Below are 24,711 nucleotides of genomic sequence, written 5' to 3'. Positions count from 1 at the left end.
ATATATATATATATATATATATAGATTTATAACAAAAAAGTGTTAATTAAAGTGGACCTTTACCCATATCTTTAAAATAACAACAAACACGCCTTTTGAAATGTTTAGTACTGACAATCTACAAATATATAGATAATTGCAGGTTTATATTCTTTGGATACCTTATTTCTCTTTTCTTTCCCAGCCTTCTGGCTAGTGGCCATGTTAACCATGAACTCAAATTAACTTTATATACTTATAATATAAACCCCTTTGAATTAAATAAAAAACAAATCTTATATATCAATAATGGCCATTTTTAAGCGACTAGGTAAAGGAATGTCAAACAACAGACATAGGGGGACCTGAAGCACTTGTACCAAATAAAATACAAAAATCAGTTTGGTTGGCAGCAGTGATTTTGCTGTCTTGAGATTCCCTTCATCTATAGTAGACTCTTATTCTAGAATTGGGTCTGCTATAGATATTAAGATGGCGGGGTCCCTCCAAAATTAACACCAGTCCCTTCAGGTCTGGTATGGATTTAAGGGGGTACCCCACAATTTTTTTTTTCATTGATGTGGTGTCCCACCCAAAATCTATTACTAGATCCTTATCTGAGCAGCAGCTTGGCTGGCCAGGATTACCCCACTTCATATACTAAACCAGACCACATTACTTCAAGATGTGGTTTAATACCTGCAACTTCCTATACATTTTATTAGGATCTATGCTATTAAAGGCAGAACTAAAATCCACAAATAACATCCTCACATAAGTACTTGGCTTCTCTAAGTGACAGAGAGCAGCATAAAACAGTTGGATACTTTACACTGCAGCAACAACAGGTTAAAAATCTCAGTCAGTACCACAGATAATTGACTAGCACATGCCTTTAATACCCTCCCTGGCATACTGTCTGGCCCTGATGCTTTTACAACATCAATCCTCTGCAATACCTTCTTTATCTGACTCTTCTGCAAACTAATTGGTTGATCATTTGTAACCAGATCATCAAACACACCATCCTTTATAACCACATCCATCTCAAACCGAGCAAAAAAGGGTTTAGCTGATCAACAAACCCTCAATCATGACACATTACTGCTTATTTGTAATCAGTTACAATCTTAATGCCCTGCCACATAGTACAGGAATCATTCTCTTTAGATTTACCCATAATACACTGTTAATAAGCCAGCTTTGCAGTCTGAACACCCTTTTCCATTTCCCAACAAAAGTTTTCTTATAAACCTTGCTGTCCCCTGACTTAAGTGCTAAATCCCTAGCCTTCAACAGCCCCTCACTTATTTATTAAGCCATAGTTTCTCAATTCAGAAATACTTTAAATTCTTTCTCCAAAACCACATTCCCAATAAAAAAAATTGTATATGACAGAACTGCATTCATCCACATCCTGTTTCTCAAAAATATCCCGTGCAGTATCCTCAAAACAATCCTGCAAGGATATAGCCACATTGGTCCAAACCTGCACTGTCTTTATACAGGGTTCAATCATTTTAACTACTGGTTTATATATTGGCACTAAATTCAAACTCATTTGATCCGTGGAGAAGGATAAATCCCAGAAATGTTTGTGTACACCTGATTCTGAATTTTACTCTTAGTTTAAATACTGCATTTGGAAGTTAGTAAAGTGTAGCTATCTTCTGTTTCAAAGTTAAAGGTAAGTGCAAGAGGGTCAGCGGGCAGTTTCTCAGGCAGGTTAACAACACTGGGCCTCCTCTATATGCTACATTCTTAATGTGTACCCTATCAGACAGAAACCATTTGTAAAACAACAGTCCTGTAGCCCTACTAGGCAACGTCCTGTCCCCACAGTGTGTTTGCTTTGCATACACCATATAGCATACAATTTTTCTTAGCAGTCATTTTGTCTTAGTCATCTGGAAAGTAAAACATTAATATGCTATATTGTTAAAGACATTAAAGTGTAATATTTTTCTCACCATGCTTTAATTGTTCATTTTATAGTTTAAAAAAATACTGTTTTCAATTTATTGGAGCTTTTATTGCATGCATTAGTTAATTTTATTGCATAAGGCACAATTAGTTTTGAGGCATTTGTGTATGTAGAAATAAATTCACAAAGATTATCACAGGGGTAATCACATGCTAAAAAAAACCTCTACCTTCTGGCTGCCGTTAACAGTGATCTATGAATAGATGTTATTGCCAATTTCCTGGAAGGGAGCATATCCAAATGCATGAACTAGGTTTCTTTGTGGAAGCAAAAATATAAATGATATGGAGTAATTAAGGCTATGCACACTTTTAGTAATATAATGTAATATATGTACCTGAAACACAGCTGCAAGGAGATCTTCACTGTGTCAACTGCCTAGCAGCACACAACCTCTCTGCCAAACCTTTCCAGTCCTGCTTCCAGCACCTTTTCCATACACACTTGAATTCCAGTGGCAAGCCTGCTCATATACTGTTGCTCTAATTCTTGACAGCAGCATGAATGAGACAGGACTTAAGGTGCCCATACACTGCTCGATTCTCGTACGAGAATCGCAGGAAATCCCACGATCGTATGCGAATCGAGCAGTGTGAACGAAGACGTGCGACCGTTTCTACTGCACGGTCGCACGTCTTTTGTCGAACCAGCATGCTCGGTTTCTAGCCTGCTCGTTCGACAGGTGCGGAACGGGCCGGTGTGCGCACGCACACACTGCCCGTTCTGCATTGCGGTCCTCGGAAGCCCGCCCCTCAGCGGGGCGGGCTTTCGATGATCGCAAGTACGATCTGCCTGTCCAAGATGGGTAGATCGTACGAGCTTTTAATAAGCTTAAGACCATCGCAAGACAAAAGTCTTGCGATGGTCGTAAGGTGTATGCGCACCTTTAGACTCTCCACAAACTTTCTGACAGGTCACACAGCAAATATCTCTCCAGTAATGATATTCAGGTAAGTGTAATATATTTAACAATGGCTGGAGAAGGAAAGAGGACATAGCATGAATGCATTAAAAGCATACATAATAGTATTATGTAAACCTAAACAGTATGAGTGTCACAAGGTTAAAGTATAACTTCAGTCAAAACTTTTTTTAGTTTTTGATAAAGTAGAAAGTGTTGGAACCATTATCGTGTTTTTATTGCTTTTTGTATCCCAGTTATGGCGTTTTACTGCACCTCCTGTCGCTAAAGACACAGCCCATTTTAATCCTGATCTGGTGACTACCATAACTTTTTGGACTCCCTGTCACTTTCCTTCCCATTAACTGTGGCCCCCAGGACAAATATTGAGGTTATATTTCCCCAATAGGGACACAGACAGCAATAAAAACTTAACATGGGCTTTAACCCCTCCACACTCTATCCAAAACTAAGAAAAAATAAGAAGTTTCAACTGGAAATATACTTTGATGGTTTTAGGGTGAAAATACCAACACACAGTCTATGTGCCCATACTTGTCATAGTGAACACAAACTATCTATACCACTGTGAAAATGCACCTGTCTGGTTCATATTAAATGTGTTCTCCTTTTTGCAACATGTATTTAATTTAGTGATTGAATAACATTTAATTTGGTCTGAAAGACTCCCCTGCATTGCTACACTTGATTTTTTTAAATTCTAATTAAAGCTAAAATGTTTTCTTATGGTTCACCTTTAGGTAACACAGCTATAGTGTACATTGAAATACAGGATGAAAATGACCATGCTCCACAATTTTCAAAAAAGTTTTACCTGGGAGGAGTATCAGAAGATGCTAGAATGTTTGCATCGGTGCTGAAAGTGAAGGTATGACAGTGAATGCACCCTACCACATTATGTTCCCTGTATGTATACATAGAGAATTTAACTTGATTTGACAATACACAGTACTTTTTACAGATACCCTATAATCATCTAATTAAAACAGCTATGTAAATGAGCGTATACCCATATAAGCCACAGGATGCAAGATAATCATTTATAATTAGCATGTTCACTACTGCAAAGAATACACCTATACACTACATGATTTATATTCATAGTTATATATTCAGAAAAAAATGAAAATGAAAAGAAATGGTGACTCACAATACACACAGTCATAATTTCTATGTAACCATGTTTTTAGGGCACAAAGAGTTAATTATTCTACAGATGGGTTATGCAACTACCTTCAGGTGACTGGATACTGGAAAAGGAAACAAAGCTGTAGGAGAGCCCTGCATAACCCTGCATAACCCCTCCCACTCCTAGGCTGCCTCTGTTTTTTCTAGTGTTCTTAGTTCTTTTCTGCTGGAGACTCTTCTAGCAAGATTCTGTAAATGCTGCTCATGATCACTGTGGCCCCTAACAGCAGCTATCCAGATCAGTTTTCTACTTGGCAGAGCCTTCGTGGACCATATGCAGACCCCGCTGTAATGTGCTAGAGCACTGGATCCTGCGTTTGACATTCTCCTTGGCAGTTTATGCAGCGTGTGTAGTTGCTGCAGGGTGCTTTACAGGTTCCTTGGCCCTGAAGATTCCCTTTTGGGGGTATACCCCCGAGAGGGCAAAGACTGTATGGGGCATGTCCTCTTTATGTGACCTGTTCTGATGAGTAAGCTGTTGCTATGAGGGTGGTAAGTAAGGACTTGTCCCAAACCTGGTAGCCAATTTCCCTCTACCCTTGTTGGTCTTAAATTGGGGTTTCCAATGGCAGAAGGGTTTAGAATTCCACTCATAATTTGAATTTGGTGCTATTTCCCCGGGGTTCATGGGCAGCCTGGGATTCCACACGGTCCCTGCACAGCCTCACTCTGGGGATCTCCATAGGCTGCACCTGCCATTGCTGCTACGCCTCTGCACTGAAAGGGAGTCCAGATCTCTGCCACTGCTTCACTGGGTTACTTATGTGTCTCTGCACTGAAAGGAGACCCAGATTTCTGCCAGCGCTGCACTGTGTTACCACTGCTGCCTTTGATATTGGCTCACCAGGCATCCGCCTCCTTGTAAGTATTGGGGGACTCTCCCCTCAGGTAATGGAAGATCATAGGCATTGGGAGGCATGAGCATCAGGCTCTAACAGTGGTTTTGGGGAAGGTTCTGTCTGGAGGTGCTGTACCTGTTAGCTCCAAGCTGTGCTCTTTCCCCCCTGCACTCTCCACCTCAGCGTCCTTCTCAGTTCTCTCCTGGGCTCCCTCCTCTATTATCTTTAGGGAGGAATTTACTGATGTTATGGCAATTTTCATTATGAAAATGTCTGAACTTTTATAGTCTTCAGACCGTAGGAAGGGTAGGAAGCTAAGCGTGCCCCCTTTCCTTCCCCATTCAGAGTCTCCCTCTGAGTTTCCTGCTTGTGAGCTTCCTGAGACAGAAGAAGAAGAAAAGAAGAAGAAATTCCAATTCTGTCAGCTCAGGAAGAGGACCTGTCTCCTGACATCTCTTCGAAACGGACACTATCTCTTTGTGGATGCAGTGCAAATTGTTTGCAGTTAAAGCAACCTGTGTCAACCTTACCAAAGGTCACTGGTCTGGGTTCTCTAAAAATTGCCAAAAACTTTCTCTGTACATGTGCTTTTACAGCTGATGTTGTACAGTGACTGGGATCACCCTCAAAACTGTTTACTCTTCCTAACGGTTTGCTCAGCAACACTTGCTGTAACCATTCCATATTTTTTACTACCTGGGCCTGGTCTTTGACACAGCTCCATATATAAACAAACAAATGAACTGCACTAGGATGTTCAAATTATTTTCTATACCGGCAAGCTGCAATGACCACAAAAGTGTGTACAGTTTGACAATATTATTAAATCACATGTATTGCACTTTGCCTCTCAAACTAATCTATGTAAATTAAGCATATCCAGTCAATCTATGTAAAAATAACAGTATATGTGCTTCTACCTGTTTATATAAAGTGCGAATTTTGGCAAGGTACACATTTTATATTGCACTGTGCCTCTATTTTCAGTACATCAATAAACCTAATACATTGTAAGCTCTCATGAGCAGGGCCCTCCTACCTCCTGTACTGAAATTGTATTGTTAATTTTATTGTCTCCCTCAATTTTGTGGCTTTGTGGGATAAGTTCAGCGACTCTTGCACTGCTTGCTGCAAAACTGATGCAGACTGGGAGTGGGAGGAGTTATATAAGGCTGTCGTACAGCTCTAATTGATTTAGCAGTGTCCAGTCACCTGAAGGTAGCTACATAACCCATCCATAGAAGAATTAACTTCCCGTGTCTTGTGATGTACTATAAGAAATTGATTTTTCAGGTAAGACAAACATCCTGTTTTTGTGTACAGTGTTAGGAAACTTTGTATCCATTAAACCCCCCATTGTAAGCATTCTGTCACCAACTCTCCTACGTGCTGGAACATGCTTCACTTATTGAAATTTTACACAAAGAATGGGGAACTGGAAGTCCAAAAAGGCTTAGAGAGAGAGAGGATTTCTTTTCCTAAAATGTAATCCTGTTTTATAAGTTGTTTTACCTAAATACACTACATCACATGCACATTTTATAACATATAGTGCACTGCATATCACATGCAATATACCACTTCTATGTATTCTAGTATTACAGCTATAAGAAATTATAATATCAATCAATATTAATTGTATTGCAAGAAATACAGGTAAGGGTATGTGCCACATCCTATCCCTACCAGAATACTAGGGATCTGTCTCTAATATAACACAAGTTCAAACAGAAGACATTTGGTATTTAGTATTATTTGGCTATTCAAGTAGTAATGTAAAAACATACAACATATGAATAATCTGATGTGAAATATGTGTATTTTTGTTCACTATTCCCTTTAATTTATTTACAGTTGATTTCCATTTCATTAACCTTCTCTTGCTTAATTAATAACTAGTCTGCCATTAACAAAGCTTAGGAAAAACTCTTGGCTAAATGTGTTGTGTCTGTACTAAAACATAATGTGGTTGTTCCAAAATGCTTTTTAGTTCCTCATCTTAAAAGAAAAAGTAAAAAAGTGCAGAGGGCAATTCCTGATTGATGGAAGACCAGAAAAAAACAAAACAAAAAGGGATGCTCCTTAGTATCTAAGTCATTTGGCACAGTATTTTATTTATTATTATTGGTATTTATATAGAGCCGACAATTTATGCAGCACTTCACAATATACACATTCACTTCAGTCCCTGCCCTCAAGGAGCTTGCAATCTAAGGTCCTTATCTCACATGCATACATACGAGGGCCAATTTAGACAGGAGCCAATTAACATACCAGTATACCTTTTGAGTGTGGGAGGAAACCCACGCAAACACAGGGAGAACATGTAAATTCCTTGTAGATAGTGACCTGACCAGGATTTGAACCAGGGACCCCCAGTGCTACAAACCAGAAGTGCTAACCACTACGCGAATGTGCTGTCACAAGCATTATCCATTGAATTTCCTTAAGGAAAATATAGAGAATAAATACTGTCCACTTTCTTCTTCTATTTCAACTCTCAAGCTTAAACTTGTGATATTTATATATGTGATATATTCAAAAGGTCAGTCAGAAACTGGTTTAGGTGTATCATGAAAATGCTCAGCTACATCTCAAAATACTCCCCTTCCATCCCTACCCTTCCATTCATGTTTCTCTTGGGACCTTAGAGTGTGCTGGGTGGGGGTATATAAGACAGCCATGTGCACAAGACTGAAGTTAATTTTTACTAAAGGAAAGAGCATATATAGGCTTAGCCAAACTTCAAGCATATTTCAGGATTTGTGTGCCTTGGATCTTCCATTGAAAGCAGATTGAATGTTAGCTTCAGTTCATGTCCCCTTTATAATAGGAAAATATAAGCTGATGGAAATTTCATGTGGTTTAGAAGTGGAAAGGGTGGTAGGCACATATTAATGGCTGACCCTAGGGATTGAGCAGTTATTAATGCTGTTTACAGAGTGATTTAAAATTGTAGGGTTCTATCAGCTAAGTCTGTAGATATTGCAGAGTTTATTGCAACCAATTCTAAGATTCATTGTACTGTAGAATGTGAGGTTCCTGTCAGTCACTTGGCAGAAGTTGTTAAAAAATTGTAACCAGTTATGTCAGTCAAATAGGGGGAGAGGTAGAGGAAGAGAGAGAGGGGGAGAGAGAGGGAGAGAGAGAGGGGGAGAGAGATAGAGAGAGAGAATAACTTCTAAGAGATAAAATGTGGTGTCAGTGATCACTCAGAAACACTGCACATCTTTAGGGGGGGGGGGGTAGCTAAACTTTTTTTTACCCAGGCACAAATCCAGAGTTTGGATCCTTCTTCCATAGCTACTGCCCTTAGCTGAATTCTCAGCATATGAACCACATTAAGTCTGATTTGTGCAAAATGTCAAATAAAGGTCAAACTGGACCCAAAAGACATAACATTTATGTTCTACAATTAATGATAATTACATGCACTACAATATTAAGGCCAAGTACATGTATGGTATGGAGTACAGAAAATGTTATTTGACCTAAGTAGTACTGACTGGGATTACGGTGCTAATGGAAACTTATATAAACTTAAATATACCTACAATGCCAGATGGCGAATGTCATAGTTTTTCATTTTGAAAACGAAATGACCTTTGTGTTTATCAGTTAATATTCAATTATTTTAAAATAATGAAAGGGCATCCCTTTACTTTACTTAGGGTAGTCCTGATAAGCCATACACAAGGACAAATCCAAATAAACCGGAGAATAGGAAATGTTCCGTCTGCTAGCCATTCCTAGTGCATAATTTATATAATTACTGTAAACATCAGCACAGTGTTCTGGCCCCTAGAATAATAAATTAGTAATTTTGGATGGTTATATTGAATGGTTTTTACTAGAATGACAATTGCTTGGTTATCCTAGTGAACAATCTGGCCCCTAGAACAGTTACAGTAGTTGGTCCAAAAAAATCCAATTGGAAAAACTGCCAGTTTCCTCCTAAACAAGGTTATGTGCTGCCGATCAGAATATGGAGCTTGTGACCCAGTCCAGCCAAAATCAATTCAGGCTAGGATCATCATCATCATCATCTGTAGGCACCTTAAAGTGGAACAACAGGTAAACCTTAAATATGTATGTTTGCCATTTTGCCTGCCAAATGATTTGTAAATCTGTAAAGGCATTCTTTTAATCTACACCTCAGGTATACAGATATATATATTATGCACTAAATCTATACAGTATATAGATTGTTCACTTCTCCAAATTCTTCACCCTTTTGTGAATAACCCTGTGAGAATCTGAAAGACAAAGACAGAGGAATCTTGCCTAACAAATCTCTAATGGATGTTTAAAAAAATAATTTTCAGTAGTAGGCAAGCAATGACAACATCTATGTTTCTTTTAGGAAGAATTGACTATATCAGGACTGCAAGAGTTAAGTGCTCATTTTTGTCTAAAAAATAACAAATGGTCTTAAATAACAAAGATATACTATACCAAGAAAAAAATGTTTGTTCCCTGGAGCTCCGATATACCATATATACCCCTTTATGTTTATTGGGATACGTCATCCAGGTCATATAACCAGGAGTGATGAGCACAAAAAAATGGTAACAGTGTTTTCAAAAGAAAGGGCACTGTAAAAGATGGTTACTGAATAGACCGAGACCTCTATATTTTCTTATAAAAGTATAAACTTTATTAGTTACAAAATATCATGTTTAGCACCTGTTACTCCATTTCCACAAAAATCTTCATAAAAGAACAACGTTGTCCATAGCACTCATACATACATTCTTCCATACATACTATGCGCTCACACATATTACGGCAATTGATATCTTCAAAATTTCTAAACGGGGAATTCTCCCAATATTACATAAAAAGTATAATGAAATAGGGACTGTTTGTCTGTAATTCAGGAAAGGAAGTCTCTATAATTAATACAATTTAAGACAAAAACAATCCACTAGAATTATGTATATATGCTCCGGTCTCCGTATATCAACCCTTTTGATAAGTAAATTCGTTAGAGAGTCTCGATCATTTTGTTTTTAGGGTTATTCAAACTTTCCCAATGGAGTGAAGTTTCTCCTGATGTTGGATCTATTTCAAGGGGGAGAACTGTGCGGGACCAGTAGAGATTGTATAATAGTCGACCGTACTCACAGTTTGCTGTCTCGTACCCCTCCTTTTTTGGGTCCAGGAAGTTCCGTTTGTTCAACACTATCACCAGCAGTTGATTCGTCTGTGGCTTTTCCAGATCCCAGGGTTTTTCTTGATTGTGATTTGTCTGGATTTTTTTTCTCATTTTGTCTCTCATAGTTGAGGTCTCCCTATGATGCCAATTACAGGCCTCTCTCATCTTTTTAAGTGGGAGAACTTGCACAATTGGTGGCTGACTAAATACTTTTTTGCCCAACTGTATATATCCCTTTATGTTTATTGGGATAGGTCATCCAGGTCATGTAACCAAAAATGGTAACAGTGTTTTCAAAAGAAAGGGCACTGTAAAAGATGGTTACTGAATAGACCGAGACCTCTATATTTTCTTATAAAAGTATAAACTTTATTAGTTACAAAATATCATGTTCAGCACCTGTTACTCCATTTCCACAAAAATCTTCATAAAAGAACAACGTTGTCTATAGCACTCATACAAACATTCTTCCATACATACTATGCGCTCACACAGATTACGGCAATTGGTATCTTCAACATTTCCAAAAGGGGGAATTCTCCCAATATCACTCTTGGTCCCTCTCGGTACTTTTATTCCTGCTTTTTGAAGATGTAAAGAATACAAAAAATAAGTGGGGGATCTGTACTTCAGTTCTACTTAAGGATATAGATCTGACCAGTTTTGGGCACCTGATACATAAAAAGTATAATGAAATAGGGACTGTTTGTCTGTAATTCAGGAAAGGAAGTCTCTATAATTAATACAATTTAAGACAAAAACAATCCACTAGAATTATGTATATATGCTCCGGTCTCCGTATATCAACCCTTTTGATAAGTAAATTCGTTAGAGAGTCTCGATCATTTTGTTTTTAGGGTTATTCAAACTTTCCCAATGGAGTGAAGTTTCTCCTGATGTTGGATCTATTTCAAGGGGGAGAACTGTGCGGGACCAGTAGAGATTGTATAATAGTCGACCGTACTCACAGTTTGCTGTCTCGTACCCCTCCTTTTTTGGGTCCAGGAAGTTCCGTTTGTTCAACACTATCACCAGCAGTTGATTCGTCTGTGGCTTTTCCAGATCCCAGGGTTTTTCTTGATACCTCTGCGAGGTTAGTTGGTTATCTTATAGTCCTCCTTTTGGGGCCGGGTAGTTTCCTTTGTTTAGCACTATCTTCGGTAACTGGTTGGTCTATGGTTGTTCCAATAACCCAGGGTTTTTCGATGCTTCAGCACAATTTTGTTAGTAACTTAGAGACGTTTGAATTTCACTCATCGTTGTTCAGGAGATAAAGTAATTCCAATGATCCGTAAGGGAGCTGCCGTTTGTGTGGGTGACATAGCATGTGTAACACACACTCAAGAGTGGACGCGTTTCGTTCCGCCCAGCGGAGCTTCGTCTGCACCTTCTAGTTGGCAGGTGTGTGGTTTGCTTAACTAACCCTTTCACACCTGCTAGGTAATTACATCCAGGATGTATGTTTCAAGATGAGATGCTTGTGAGAGCTATATATAAAAGCATACAAGGATCTGCCTATTCTTTTCAATCAAAAAGCATTCATACCGGCAGAAATGTTTCTATTTGGACATTATGTAAATATCTATAAAAAGCTGTCAGATGGTCATTGTGGAAATAATATGATTATTTTTTGAGTCGGCATATATTTCTAGAAAGGGTATTTGTGTTATTATTATTATGACTAAACATAAATTATTTTAAAGAAAGACATTGAGATTCATCTCATTATTCAGGCCTGCGGGTAAAAGGGTATTGAGCTTATAAACCCACATTTTTTCTTTCTGCAGGAGTATCTTGTCAAAGTCTCCTCTCCTGGGTGGGAGGTTTAAAGCATAAATCCCCTTTACCCTCAGGCCCCCTGGTGAAGAGTTATGATGGTCTGCAAAGTGTGTTGCTATGGGACTATCGATATCTTTATTTTTTATATCCCTTAGGTGCTCTCCTATACAGATGCATAGCTGTCGTTTTGTTTTCCCAACGTATATTTTCTTGCAGGGGCATTCTAACATGTATATTACCTTCTCTGTATTACAATTAAGAAACCGTGTGATTTGATATGATTTTATTCCCCCTGAGTCTTGGAACTGTTTTGTTTTTTCTACATATGGGCATATGTGGCATTTACCACAGGGATACATTCCTTTCATTTTTGGTAGCATTGGCATGACCAAACTATTCTTGCTTGGTTTATATTCCGAGTTTACTAGGTGGTCTCTCAGATTTTTGGCTCTCCTTGCCGTCAAGAGTGGTCTCGGTCCAACAATATAAGCAAGTGTCGGACATAGATTCAGAACATGCCAATGCTTTTCAAAAATTTGTTTCAGCTTTGGCCAGCTTGACCCATATTGTGTTATCATTCTCACATGGTTTACTGTCCTCTCTTTTTGTTCTCCTTCTCTGCTATTTCTTCCTTTAAGGATCTCGGCTCTATTTTTCTTTCCTACTTTGGTTTTACTTGTCCGGAGGGTTCTATGTGAATATCCTCTCTGTCTGAAGCGATTATAGAGGGATCTTGATTCCATCACATAATCTCTATGTTCTGTGCAGTTCCTTTTAATCCTCAGGAACTGCCCTGTGGGGATTCCTTGCTTCAGTGATAGGGGGTGATGGCTATTTGCATGCAGGAGTGTATTAGCTGCAGTCTCCTTTCTATAAGTTCTTGTGATCAATCTCCCCGTCCTGAACCCAAGAAGAAGAATGTATGTATGAGTGCTATGGACAACGTTGTTCTTTTATGAAGATTTTTGTGGAAATGGAGTAACAGGTGCTAAACATGATATTTTGTAATCTAATAAAGTTTATACTTTTATAAGAAAATATAGAGGTCTCTGTCTATTCAGTAACCATCTTTTACAGTGCCCTTTCTTTTGAAAACACTGTTACCTTTTTTTTGTGCTGATATACTATACCAAACCTCAGCTGCTAGGCCATGATGGAATGTCCCTCTGTGTCCTCACATTTAATACACTGCATTGGACATGATGACTCACGGGTTCCTGGACCATTGGAGCAGCGGGTCTTAAAGAGTCGTTCATGCTGAAAGGGCATACGGGGCAGGTGTCTCTTACACTATTGATCTGCCGATCAGTATTTTGGCCAGAGGGTCTGCCGTTTGTTAACAGACATGAGGCTTGTCCTAGAGAGGAGGAGGTTGATATCAGCACAGCATAGTGGTTAGCACTTCCCCAGTAGTGTTGGGCTCGATGTGAGTTTGACTCGAACATCGGCAGTTTGTGTGTTTGGTGAACACACAAACTGTCAGGGTGTTCGGCGGGCTGTTTACCCGCAGAGCATCCCGCTGTGCCTTGTAAGCCCTGATTGGCTAAAGCCAAAGGTCAGGTGCAAGACTTTGCCCAATCAGGGCACAGGGCACAGAGAACTGTGAAGCCATGATTGGGCAAAGTCATGATGACTCTGCCCAATCAGGGCTCATCTGTCACAACAGTTGGGCGGAGCTACCATTAGTGCCCTAACGTGAATAAGCCCCCCTGCCCACACCCCCACAACCAACACCCCAGGGCTTGTGGGGAAAGAGCCCCTTGTCCCCATCGGCACTGGGACAAGGTGCTTCCAGGGGTAAAACTGCATCTAGGAGCACTGATGAAAAAACTTGCCAGTAGAAAAATATCTTGATAAAAAGAATTAAGTTAAATAGTGATGTTTTTTCCCAGAGGGGAAAGACGTCTATTCTTGTAGGACATGCTATCTTGTAGGAGGTATGCTAGAGGGGGAGGGTTATGTGACTGACACAAATTTTGCCAGTGTTCAATTCTCCTGTAAGCATCAATATCACTCAGTTGAATCTGAATATCCTGTGTCCTTTTTAGGAATTCTTACTGAGAGATATGGTATTTATTATCATTAAAGGTAACCCCTCACAATGACACTTTTTCCATAGACGCATTGTCAATTGCAAATATATACATTATAGTAACCTTGCAGTTTTACTAAGTGATAACTGTTAAACAGTGTAATACAGTGTAATACCAGTGTAATACGGTGTTGCCTGCTTATGAGAATTGACGGCAAACAGATTTCAGTTTAACTAGCTTTTGTTCTGGTTGCACACAATAACACGGTACTGAGTGACAACATGTTTCACAAATATGTTGTGTTAGTATTTGGTAAAAACTTACTTTTACAATTTTGAAAGCGTTTTTTCACAGTCAAAATCTTGACCAGAAAGGGTCCCCCCCCCAAACCAGGGTAGGGCAAAAGCCGTTTCTGTAAGCATTTTACCCCTGTATGACTTTTAAAACACAGAGGATGTTTTATCTATTCAAATGGATTACATTTTTTTTTTGAGGATTCTACATATGTTTTAACAGGTGTTTTTTTGAATAGCAGATTGGCCAGTAGGTATGCCTCATTACCTAGCTGTTTCCTCTTCTGAAGGGTCAGTTACTTAGAGTGTGCTGGTTCAAGCTGAGCAGGGCAAAATCTGATTAACACTGCTCAATATTAAATCCAGCAAGAGTGCTACGGGACAGGACACTTGAGTGTACCACAGCTGAGGAACTCAGTCCTTTAGTTGCAGAATGCTTCTTGCATGACAGATATTACAGGTACAAAACACTCCCTCTAACAGGCAGCTAGACAGCCTGTAACTTCTTCTAATGGACTAATGGGCAAAGGAAATTGAGGAAATCTCACCAATGCTGTCATTGTTGACCTTTTTTTTTTTTTCTTTAAATGCTGTGACAATAAACAGACTGGGAAAGCCATTTTGTCAAGTAAAGGATTTTGTGTGTACTTGAGGATAATCAAGAGCTGATTTTGCTCAAACTGTCTTTGGTATAGCAGGAAGCTTCCTTCACTGGAGTCTCTCACAATCCATAAAATCTTGGGGGAAACCCGAACAATATTTTGTTCTACAAAGATATCATGTGGCAGTACTCTAGGTATGTAAAAACTAGCACTGTGTGGCTCTGGACACAAAGACTAGCAGGCTAGGATTTAATTTTTTTTGTTTTGTTTTTGTTATGGACAAGCTGATTATGTTGTTCCAGCCCATTTCTATGTGGACTCACATGACGTGTACATAATACATGCCTCTTATTTAAGTCTGTCTACCCTGGGTGGTGGCAAAAGCCAGAATGCTGTCATTACAGGGTAGCAACGATTAAAAACAGCTTTCTTTTACTTTTTTGGTTGAATGTTTTATTCCTCTGAGAAACAGTAAACATGTGTCCATACATATTAGCAAATGTTTCAATTAAAGCAGAAACTAACTTGATACTGGACCTCATTAAACTATGTCTAGTGTACAAAAGTACTTTGGCAACCTAATGCAAGCCAATACAAGTGTGTGTACATGAATGCATTCAGTATACTAGGCCTGATTCATCAACCGGTAATGGTATGCTAAGTTGGCCTATCAGACAATAGTATTATATTTAATAATATTAGCTTAGGAAAGTTTAGCATGGAACGTGCTACAGGAGCTTGATGAATGAAGTCTAGTTTCACTTGACATGTTGTCGACTTACATTCAGCACTAGTGAACTGCAAATCTGGGAAATTTCAGTTTGTCTGGAGTTAGCCAAAATTCAGCAAAACATGAACAAACTGTCTAGTGCTATATTTAAATGAATAAATAAATAACATATTAGAAAAGTCCTTTAAAGGTTAATAAAAGTATTCAATGATCCAAACGATGCCACAAATCTCTCAACCAACTTGTGCAAAAATCTCAGTTAGTTTGTGCAAAAGATAGAAGCAGTGCAAGAATCCCCACAAAATTTGCACAAACGATGCAATCAAGTGATCAATCCCCCCAATCCATGTGTTGCCACAGACTGCGCTCACCAGATGAGATATTCAGATAGAAATGGTCTTACAGTGCTACAGTGTTAGATTACAATCTATCCATCTATCCACAGGGATGTTTAATCGTCAGTATTCCCCTTCACCTCCTTTTCTCCATTCACCTATGCTCATGCAAAAGTATTTTTAAAAATCCATAGCATAAAAAAAATCCATACCAAAATCCATACCATAAAACCAATGACTTTATTTTAAAAGATTAAAAACACTCACAAAGGTTTCCGTAACTATTGCTTGTAACAATACTTGCCTTCCTAGGGCCACTGCCGGCGAGTTTACATATGATCCAATAGCCCTCTATAGCAAACTTTCGTTTGGCCACTCTCACAGAGCAATCCTTCACTTCCTGGTGTCTACTGGATGACCTCAGCCGTTGCATTTCATCGTGTGACCTCCTCAGGGGTTTGTTCATGAATTATTTTCAGATGGTAATAGGTAGCACAGATCATATAGTTAAGTAAAGTCAGCAAAATGTTTGGGAAATCTGAACTTCTGGGCCAAATTGCATTGAAGTCTTTAAAGAAATTTGTTATAGTCAATTCAGGTAATATGCAGAGGGAATAGGGAAGCTATTTAGTAATAAAAAGGCCTATGAAGCCCAGCACTGCCATGGATAACCTGTGCCGATGCCAAAATAAAAAATGAAAATACCAGGGACTGGGTCTTTTTCATATGGCTTGAAGAGTGAAATGAGAAAGAAATCTTTACAGGTTTGAGGCATTCCTTTAGGTTGTGCATGGTATTCCAGAACAGCATTATTTTCCAAGACAGCCTCAGTGGCACTATAATTTGGCAGCACATATGTGGCTGTGGAATTTATTTTTGTCTTTTACAATTAGCTTGACTTTTAGACAGAATTCAACCACTATTATTTAAATCATATCCATTAAAAAACAGTAACATGTGATTTCATCCAACTACTAGGCTCACTTTGATGGGTGGATAGAATTGGTCAGCAGTTAACTGACGCAGTCCCTTGCAAAACTTTCTAGCTAATGGCCAGTTTTTACACAGCTGTGCCATCTGAGGGCTGATGCTCTCTAAGGTTATAGAAAAACACCTGTCTGTACCTTCTGCATTTAGACCTGTGTAGGATGATTAAAAATGTCCTACTGTCAGTCAATTTTAACAAAGCTGTACCATCTGAGGGCAGGCACTCTTAACTCTTATATGAAATCACTTGTATTTGCCTTGTGTCTCTGCATATGGACCTGTACTTGCTGAGTAAAACTGTCCTGCCGCTGGCCAAATTATACAAAGCTGTATTATTGGACCAATGCCTTTAATTCTTGTAGGAAAATTAACTACCTGTGCTTTGTGTCTCTAGATTGGGGGCTGTTCTTTCTGAAGATAAACTATTGTGGTCAGGGCAGGTGCATTTCTGCGCCCCCCCCGAACCTCCTCCCCGACCCCCTGTAGCGTTGGGCCTGCTCCCTATCAGCATGTAAGCTGCATCCTCTGGCAGTCGCTGGCCAGCTAAATTAGGACCCCACCTGGAGCTCTTCCCACCGGACCAGTGCTGACTTGCCGCTGCTCTCCCGCACCGAAGGTAGGTGAAAGTATAAAACCATAGCGCAAGCATCGGGGCATTTTGACAAGTACAAGTACTTGTCAAAATGCCCTGTTTTTTCTGCCCTCACCCTGCAGCACCCTCAGGCGGCCGCTTGCCTTGCGGTAGCGCCGGGCCTGATTGTGGTGCTTGGCAATTACTAATTTGTATCTGAGAGTTTGAAATTGGCCAAATCAGGACCAAATGCAGAGACACAAGGCATGGGTTTTCCTACAAGAATTAAGTGTCAGCCCTCAGATGATAAAGCTGTGTGAAAATTGGCAAGCAGCAGGATAGTTTGAAATCAGGGAAAACAGGCCTAACCAGCCTATCCCTAACTTTATTTTTACTATAAGGATAGGGGGTGCGGTAAATGTAAGATGGATTTGTTGCACAATGGTTTGGTTTTTAGCACCTCTAAGAACAGATGGTCAGCAAGAAAGATACAAAAAAAACAACAAATAACCGCCCCTTTCAAACTTAATCCCAAGTTTGGAAAGTGTTAATCCTTGCAGCAAAAGGAGGGGGCTTTGCTATAGTTGGGAAGGCAGCAAAAAAATACTTATTCTGTCCAGAAACTGGAGAATTCACAAAGCAATATAGGTTCAAATATAGTAAATTTGCAGTGAATTCATGTTTGAACAAATACGAATCTCATCACTATTCAGCAGTAACTCTGACACTTGTATGCTGGCAGGCAATTTCCTTCTAGAAGCTCAGTAAACCCATTAAGCAGCACAAGTTCAGCTGCAATATTCTCTGTGGAGGATGAAATGGAGTACAAAAGATATTGGGTGTAAAGAAAAGCACTCCTGTATGTGAATTTTGTTACTGTGTACCAGCAATGTTGTTAATATTATTCCACCGTGCTCTTCCGGCTCTTATTCTATCCAAATTTGTTTTCAACTTCACCAGTAAATTTGTTTAGAAAAAAAAAGACTATAAGGCACTATTCACATGTCTGTATAGGAAAATGTTCATTACATGACACTGTGAATGGTATCCTTTTTAAGATGATTTTCATTATAAATAATTTTAGGGAAACTGTAGTAAGCAGAGCTATTTATTGAGCATCATGGTGTCAATACTGCAATGTGAACAGTGGCTAGCCAATACTGTAGTCCACCATTACATCCATTTCCTTTACATACAAATGCATAGAAAATATGTTTGTAAACTGGGGCTCATACCTGAAGTCAAAGACAAAATAATAAAAAAAAACCGATTTAACTCTTGAAAATGGTCATTGGTTATAATAGCAATGACTTGCTGGAGGTCTGCTTTTACTGTACACATTTTTAAACATTTCCAAAAATTGCACATGCACTTGAAAATGTCTATGTTGCACTAATATTAAATTGCTTACTGATTCAACAAACTTAGCTTTATGACATATAATTTCAATCTTATCAGACTAATTCAGGACCTAAAGTATTTGCAGAAAATGTAAAATATAGAGATGGGTGCATTAAGAAAAGCCAGATCAGCAGACTCTGCAAAAAATAAAATTAAAAAATGCTAAAATATTCCTCTAAACTCATTAAAGGAACAAAATATAAAGAATTATATGGTATGTAAGTATGAGGGCTTTTCCTACCAGCTTCAGATTTATTTTTATTCCATTGGCTTAACCTCTAAAAACTGGTGCAAACAATATATTAACAGCAATTCCACTTGGCAATTATCAGAAATCCTTCAAGGTAAACACTTAGATATATGTTTTACTTGCCAACAGATTTTTGAGTCTGTTCAGCCATTTATAAATTAATTCACTTCTCCCACACTACATAAAGCTGCAAATACATATTGCAATCAGGATTGTATAATTTCCTTTATATTTACACACAATTGTATCGTAGAAAGGCTTACCTAGTAGGATATAAACCAAATAGAAAAAAATTAAACAATGCTTCCATTGCAAAATTTAAATATATCTAGAGGAGTAGAGGAGCTGGATGGCTGCTTAAGAAGACACACATTTATAAAACAGTGATGTGCTTTACAAATGTGCATTGTGCTCTGCAGCAGATTGCAAAGGAGACACCTGTGCATGAGTGCTCCTGCCTGGGCATTGAGCCATTCTGTGTGTGTCCATTGACGCACACAACACTCAACAAGCCACACCACTTTTCCCCCCTCCTCTCAGTAACTTGACAGGTGCAGCAGCCTATCACTTCCGTGCCTTCAGTAGCCCTGGGATCCCTCCTCTTAACCCGGAACTTCGGGGGCACATCAGAAATCATCTAGGAGCTAGTGGCATGGGCACGCAGAGTATAGGTAATTGTTTGGGGGTGAGGGGCATTTAAATTTAGTGGGACATTTTTTACCTTAATGCAGAGTATGCAATAAGGTTAAAAAGCTAATAGCCTTTGGTACTATTTTAATATGAGGTTGAAAAAAGCTAGGAAGAGGGCCTGGTCATGTGACCTGTTAACCAGTTGCCGTCCGCCCGTTGCAAAAAAAACGGACGGACGGCACAGCTGCAGTGGCGGGTTGCCGTGTCCAGATGGGCAGAAGAAACCCGTGCAATGCATATAGCCGTTACCAGCTGTTTAACATGTACACGATCGGCGGCTCTATAGCCTGAAGATCGTGTATATCTGCTGGCTGCGTGCCCTCCTCTCCCCCCTCGACTGCTGCTGCCGCCGCCCCCCCCCTCCTGGCCCCTCACCTTTAATCCCTGGATCCGCTGCCCCATCTGCGGCCCAGGACCGGCTCGGGAGGGCGTCAGGAGGAAGAGGGAGGGAGATCAGCTCCTTGCCGATATCCCTCTGTGCTGTGATTGCCGAAGTGATGTGTATTACATCACTTCGGCATTCAGCTGTCAGTCATCTGGCTGCTATAGCCAGAGAAAAGAAGCTGATGAAGCAGATCTCTGCTTCATCAGCTTCTTTTGGTGTCCCCAGGTGGCATTAGAGGTCCTAGAGACCTCTAATGTCTCCATAAAGAGGACCTGTCAGTGTACCTGTGCTATTATATAGGGGGATTGTTATCCCCCTATGTAATAGCAATAACAATAAGTGTAAAACAAAAAAGATATAAATAAAAAAAAGTAAACAAAAAATCAAAGTCACATATAAAAAAGTAAAAAAAAAACACAAAATGTTTAAGTCCCCCAACCCCACGTTTACGCACCTATAAACGTAAATATGCGTCCGGTGAAAAATGGCCTGGATGGGAAGGGGGTTTAACAACGTGGACTTCAACTGGTTAAATTCACAAAAGTAGCTCTCCTTCAATCATGGAGTATAACAAAGAGTGGATATCTATTACTTGCCCCAAGGGTACACAGCATTTCCATATGTCGCACAGCAAAGAACTTAATGGAATGTGGATAGGTAAATGTAACACTTGGGGGTTACTAGGGGCCAGAAGACAATTTTTTTAAAGGATAACGGTACCTAAATTGCAGTTATCTTTTATGTATTACAGTCAGTTGTGGTTAGGGGACAGGAAATATGGAGGCTTCTCCATACATATGCCCTTTTTTTGGTTCCAAAAACCCCATGCCAACTACTAACTACCTGCCACTGGATTTGTGGTGCCAAAAGCAAAAACACTAAAGCAGAGCACACATTATTTCTTCTATGATTTCCTGCACTTTTCTGCCTTGGGTTTCTAAATTTTGCACATAATTTATTACATTTCACTGCTTTATTCAATAAATGTCCGTAGCCTAACAAAGGCAACAAGCTTTATGCTATACTTTTTCAAATGTAAGTTCAATGTGATTTTGTATATACATGATTGGCCTCATGATAAAAGCATCACCAACCCCTGATATCACACAGAAACCACTGAATAAAAAACATCTGTGATTAACAGGCATCTACAAAGACTACCACAGTATCATTGTTGGTTATTGATGTTTTGTTACTGTGTCAAAGTTGCAGCAAAAGAAGATTTGACCATCTGGCAAATCTTAGATAAATGACCTGTGCAAAATTCTGTATAATGCATGTGAAACCTTAAGCCATTCTGAATGTCATTGGAAATAATGTATCAAATCTATTGTCGAGCCAAGTAACAAAGAAGCACAAGGGAACATATTTTGTTCTGCAAATAAAATGTCATGCAGTCAGAGAGCTATTTAAGGTCATCGTTAAATGTCATTTTTAACTTTGATCCACACCTTTTTCTAGAAACAATGCACCTTATATTCAGAAGTGATTTAAATAATGATGTATTTATTATAAATGCATGTTATGGCCTTCTAATGTTATATGTTGTTTTTTTGTGGAATGTATAACAATTAAGTGAGGCCATTTATCATTAGACTGATAGACATGTCAGTGCAGGGTATATATTAGGTGAAATCTGAGACGTAAATCTGAAATAACATTTATACTATGAGCTTTTATTCAGTAACCATAATTGCCATATTCATTTGCACACTGCATGGATAATAAGAAAGGAAGCATCATAAATATATTGAGCTGGTGAACAACAGTAATCTCTTGTATACTCTGTATACTCAAACCAAATTTGCTATTTGCAAAAATATTGTTTTCAAAATTTTGTTTTGTCAGTATTAAAAAATCATAGCTAACTTCAGATTTAAATTCAAAGATAATTTGTTAATATTAAACTATTAAACTAAAAATATTAAACTATAAAACAGTATGTTACTCTTTTTTAGGAGTATAAGTTATTGAATTGTCTTAGCTATGTACAAAGTACAGGAAAGGAAAAGGAACAAAAAAGAAAAATCATTATACAATTGATCTAGACATGACAGAATCATACTTCACAGTGTTCCCAGTAGACACGGAAGGTTTTAGACATTATAAGAGGCTGTACAAGAGCCATAGCAGGTTATCCATAGAGCAAAGTTCAAATTATATCTATATAGCAAAGTTCAAGGTATAATATGGGCAAATAGCTAGATGAAGACATCAAGATAATATGTTGAAGTAACTAGGAAAAGCCAAATCTTCCTTCATAGTTGGAAGTGGGTGTATAGTGGCTTTTGCTGCCTGTAAGGAAAAATCTTAATAGGCCTATTATCCAGAGGAGATCAGGCCAGGAATGACAGAGAGCAGTTCGAGAATCTAACTATGGAGGGCTTTACCAAATGTGTCATATCACCTTGCTGATTTACACAATGCCAGAAAACATCAGGAAAACTTGAAAACATCTTGTGTTAGATGTGTAGACATCTTTACCAGCAAGAAATAATTTTATGTTTGTGTCACATTCGATTTGCTGGGTTTGTGCATCTAAGTAAAGGATTTAACGACATCACCATCTGAGAGAACGCAATCCAGTTCGTTTTACCACACTGTGATTTAATGTGGTCAATTAGGGTAGATCTGGGTGAGAAGTAGGTTGGATAGTGTAGATTTCTGCTCGGTGTGTTCAAGCTTTTAAAGGCATAGGGTGTCAAATGGGAAGTACATTTTGTGGGAAAATCCCTGATGACTTAATTGCTTGTTTGTAGAACTCTCTGAGTTGAAAGTAATGTGACCAACTGCCTGGTACTTGATCAAGGTCTTTTGTAGGGGATGGAATAGATAGGCAGATCTGTTCAGTTCAGACCTGATGGAAAATCTTGATTTCCCAGTAGAGGAGTCATTGAGCCTGTAAGAGCATAATTTATGCTGTTTAATGAGGGAGCAACACGCTTACGGACATAGTATGAAAGGGTGGTATGATGGGGCACACAGAGGAGAGAAAGAAGAAAGAATGGGCATAATTGCTTCTCGAGGTGAACACAAGATTTATGTAGGCCATTGAAGATCCGGTTCTGGATTCTCATTATAACTGCAGATTTGTGGTAACGTTCTATGTGGGGGAAGACCAGTTTTTCTATGTTGTTTCATTTCACTAAGATTTTGTACCATGAGTTAACAGGTGAGTTAGCTCATAAAGGGAGGATCTCAAAGTTTTAAAGAAGGATTTCAGGACCCCTATATGGACAGTGTGGAATATACAGAGAATGCGAGGAAGGATGTCCATTTTAAATAGACACATACTACCAAACCACAAATGAGAGTGGGCAGACCATGTATTTTGTCATTGTACTGTAGATTGTAAATTGTAACAGCCTGGAGTTACTCTTTAAATGTTTGTGCAAGACTTCACTTACTACTGTTCCCCATTTTGTACCTCAAAATACCTAAACATTGCCTGCATCTAATCAGATTGTTAAGGTATTATGACAGCCAGCAGGGCCGACTGAAGCTTGGCCCAGTGGGAGATTCCTCCGTGCACACAGTTTCCATCTTACCATAGGAAATCTGCAGATAATCTATAGGTGTGGCCAACTTTAATCACTGCAACAGGCACGCAAACAGCAAATATAGCACTCTTAGTATTGTGTAGGAAGGTTTAGAACCTGTGTCAGATTATTATTATTACGGGTATAATAAAATAACCATAAGCACTAGAAGTATTTTTTACATTCCAGAAGTTGTTTTTTAATTTATATTATTGAGCACTCTTAGTATAGTGGAGGAAGGTTTAGAACCTGTGTCAGATTATTATTACAAGTATAATAAAATACCCATAAGCACTAGAAGTATTTTTTACATTCCAGAAGTTGTTTTTTAATTTATATTATTGTGAGTCAAATTTTCTTTAATCCAATATGTTTCCAGGGTTCAAACCTCCATCTTCATTAGTGCTACAGTAATATCACATAAGAGATACAGTGAATATCATCCTCATGTTTTTATATATTGTGGTAGTCACTGAAATGGTGTTTGTGATTTTCCTACACCTCTGATGAAGAGGGACTCTTTGCCTGAAACGTGCTCAGTGCAACTGAATGTAACTTGAACAAAACAATTCTGGCAATTATTTACTTGCACACCAGTTGGTCTGAGTTGTACTCATAACCCCACTCTTTCCCTATACCTTATATATTTTTATTATTGTATATCTCTGGGGACATTTTCCTCACTTCCTACCCCAGTGACCACACAGAAAGTAAGTGGAAACATTTACAATGGAGACACAGAGAGCAAAAAATATGTAAATCAGCAACACTGGAAACGATGGCAGTGGCTGTGATCAGCAACACTGGAAACAGTAGTAGTGGTTGCAATGAACACCACTGTTCTATTGGCACTTTCTGAAATCAACAACACTAGGGCTGGCTGTGATCAGCAAACTGAAAACAATGGTGCTGGCTGTGATCAGCAACACTGGCTTTGACTGTGATCAGCAAACTGAAAATACCAGCACTAGCTGCGATTAGTAACATTTGGACTGGCTGTGATCAGAAAAATGAAAACACTGGTGCTGGTTGTGATCAGCAACCTG

At 38.9% G+C, this 24,711-nt stretch overlaps 1 protein-coding gene across 1 annotated transcript in view; it reads left to right on the top strand.

Annotated features, from left to right (window-relative positions):
- The window catches only part of PCDH15 (protocadherin related 15), a 553,205-nt gene that overhangs the window by 424,508 nt on the left and 103,986 nt on the right, over positions 1-24,711 (top strand). The window contains exon 22 of the mRNA XM_018568452.1: positions 3,626-3,753. Coding sequence (XP_018423954.1) covers positions 3,626-3,753 — 128 coding nt within the window. The remainder of the gene's footprint in view (positions 1-3,625; positions 3,754-24,711) is intronic.

This window comes from Nanorana parkeri, unplaced genomic scaffold (genome assembly GCF_000935625.1).
Source record: "Nanorana parkeri isolate BGI_ZX_2015 unplaced genomic scaffold, ASM93562v1 scaffold32, whole genome shotgun sequence".
Classification (NCBI taxonomy): domain Eukaryota; kingdom Metazoa; phylum Chordata; class Amphibia; order Anura; family Dicroglossidae; genus Nanorana; species Nanorana parkeri.
The sequence above is the reverse complement of the archived record's forward strand: the minus strand, read 5'-3'. Positions and strand labels throughout refer to the sequence as shown.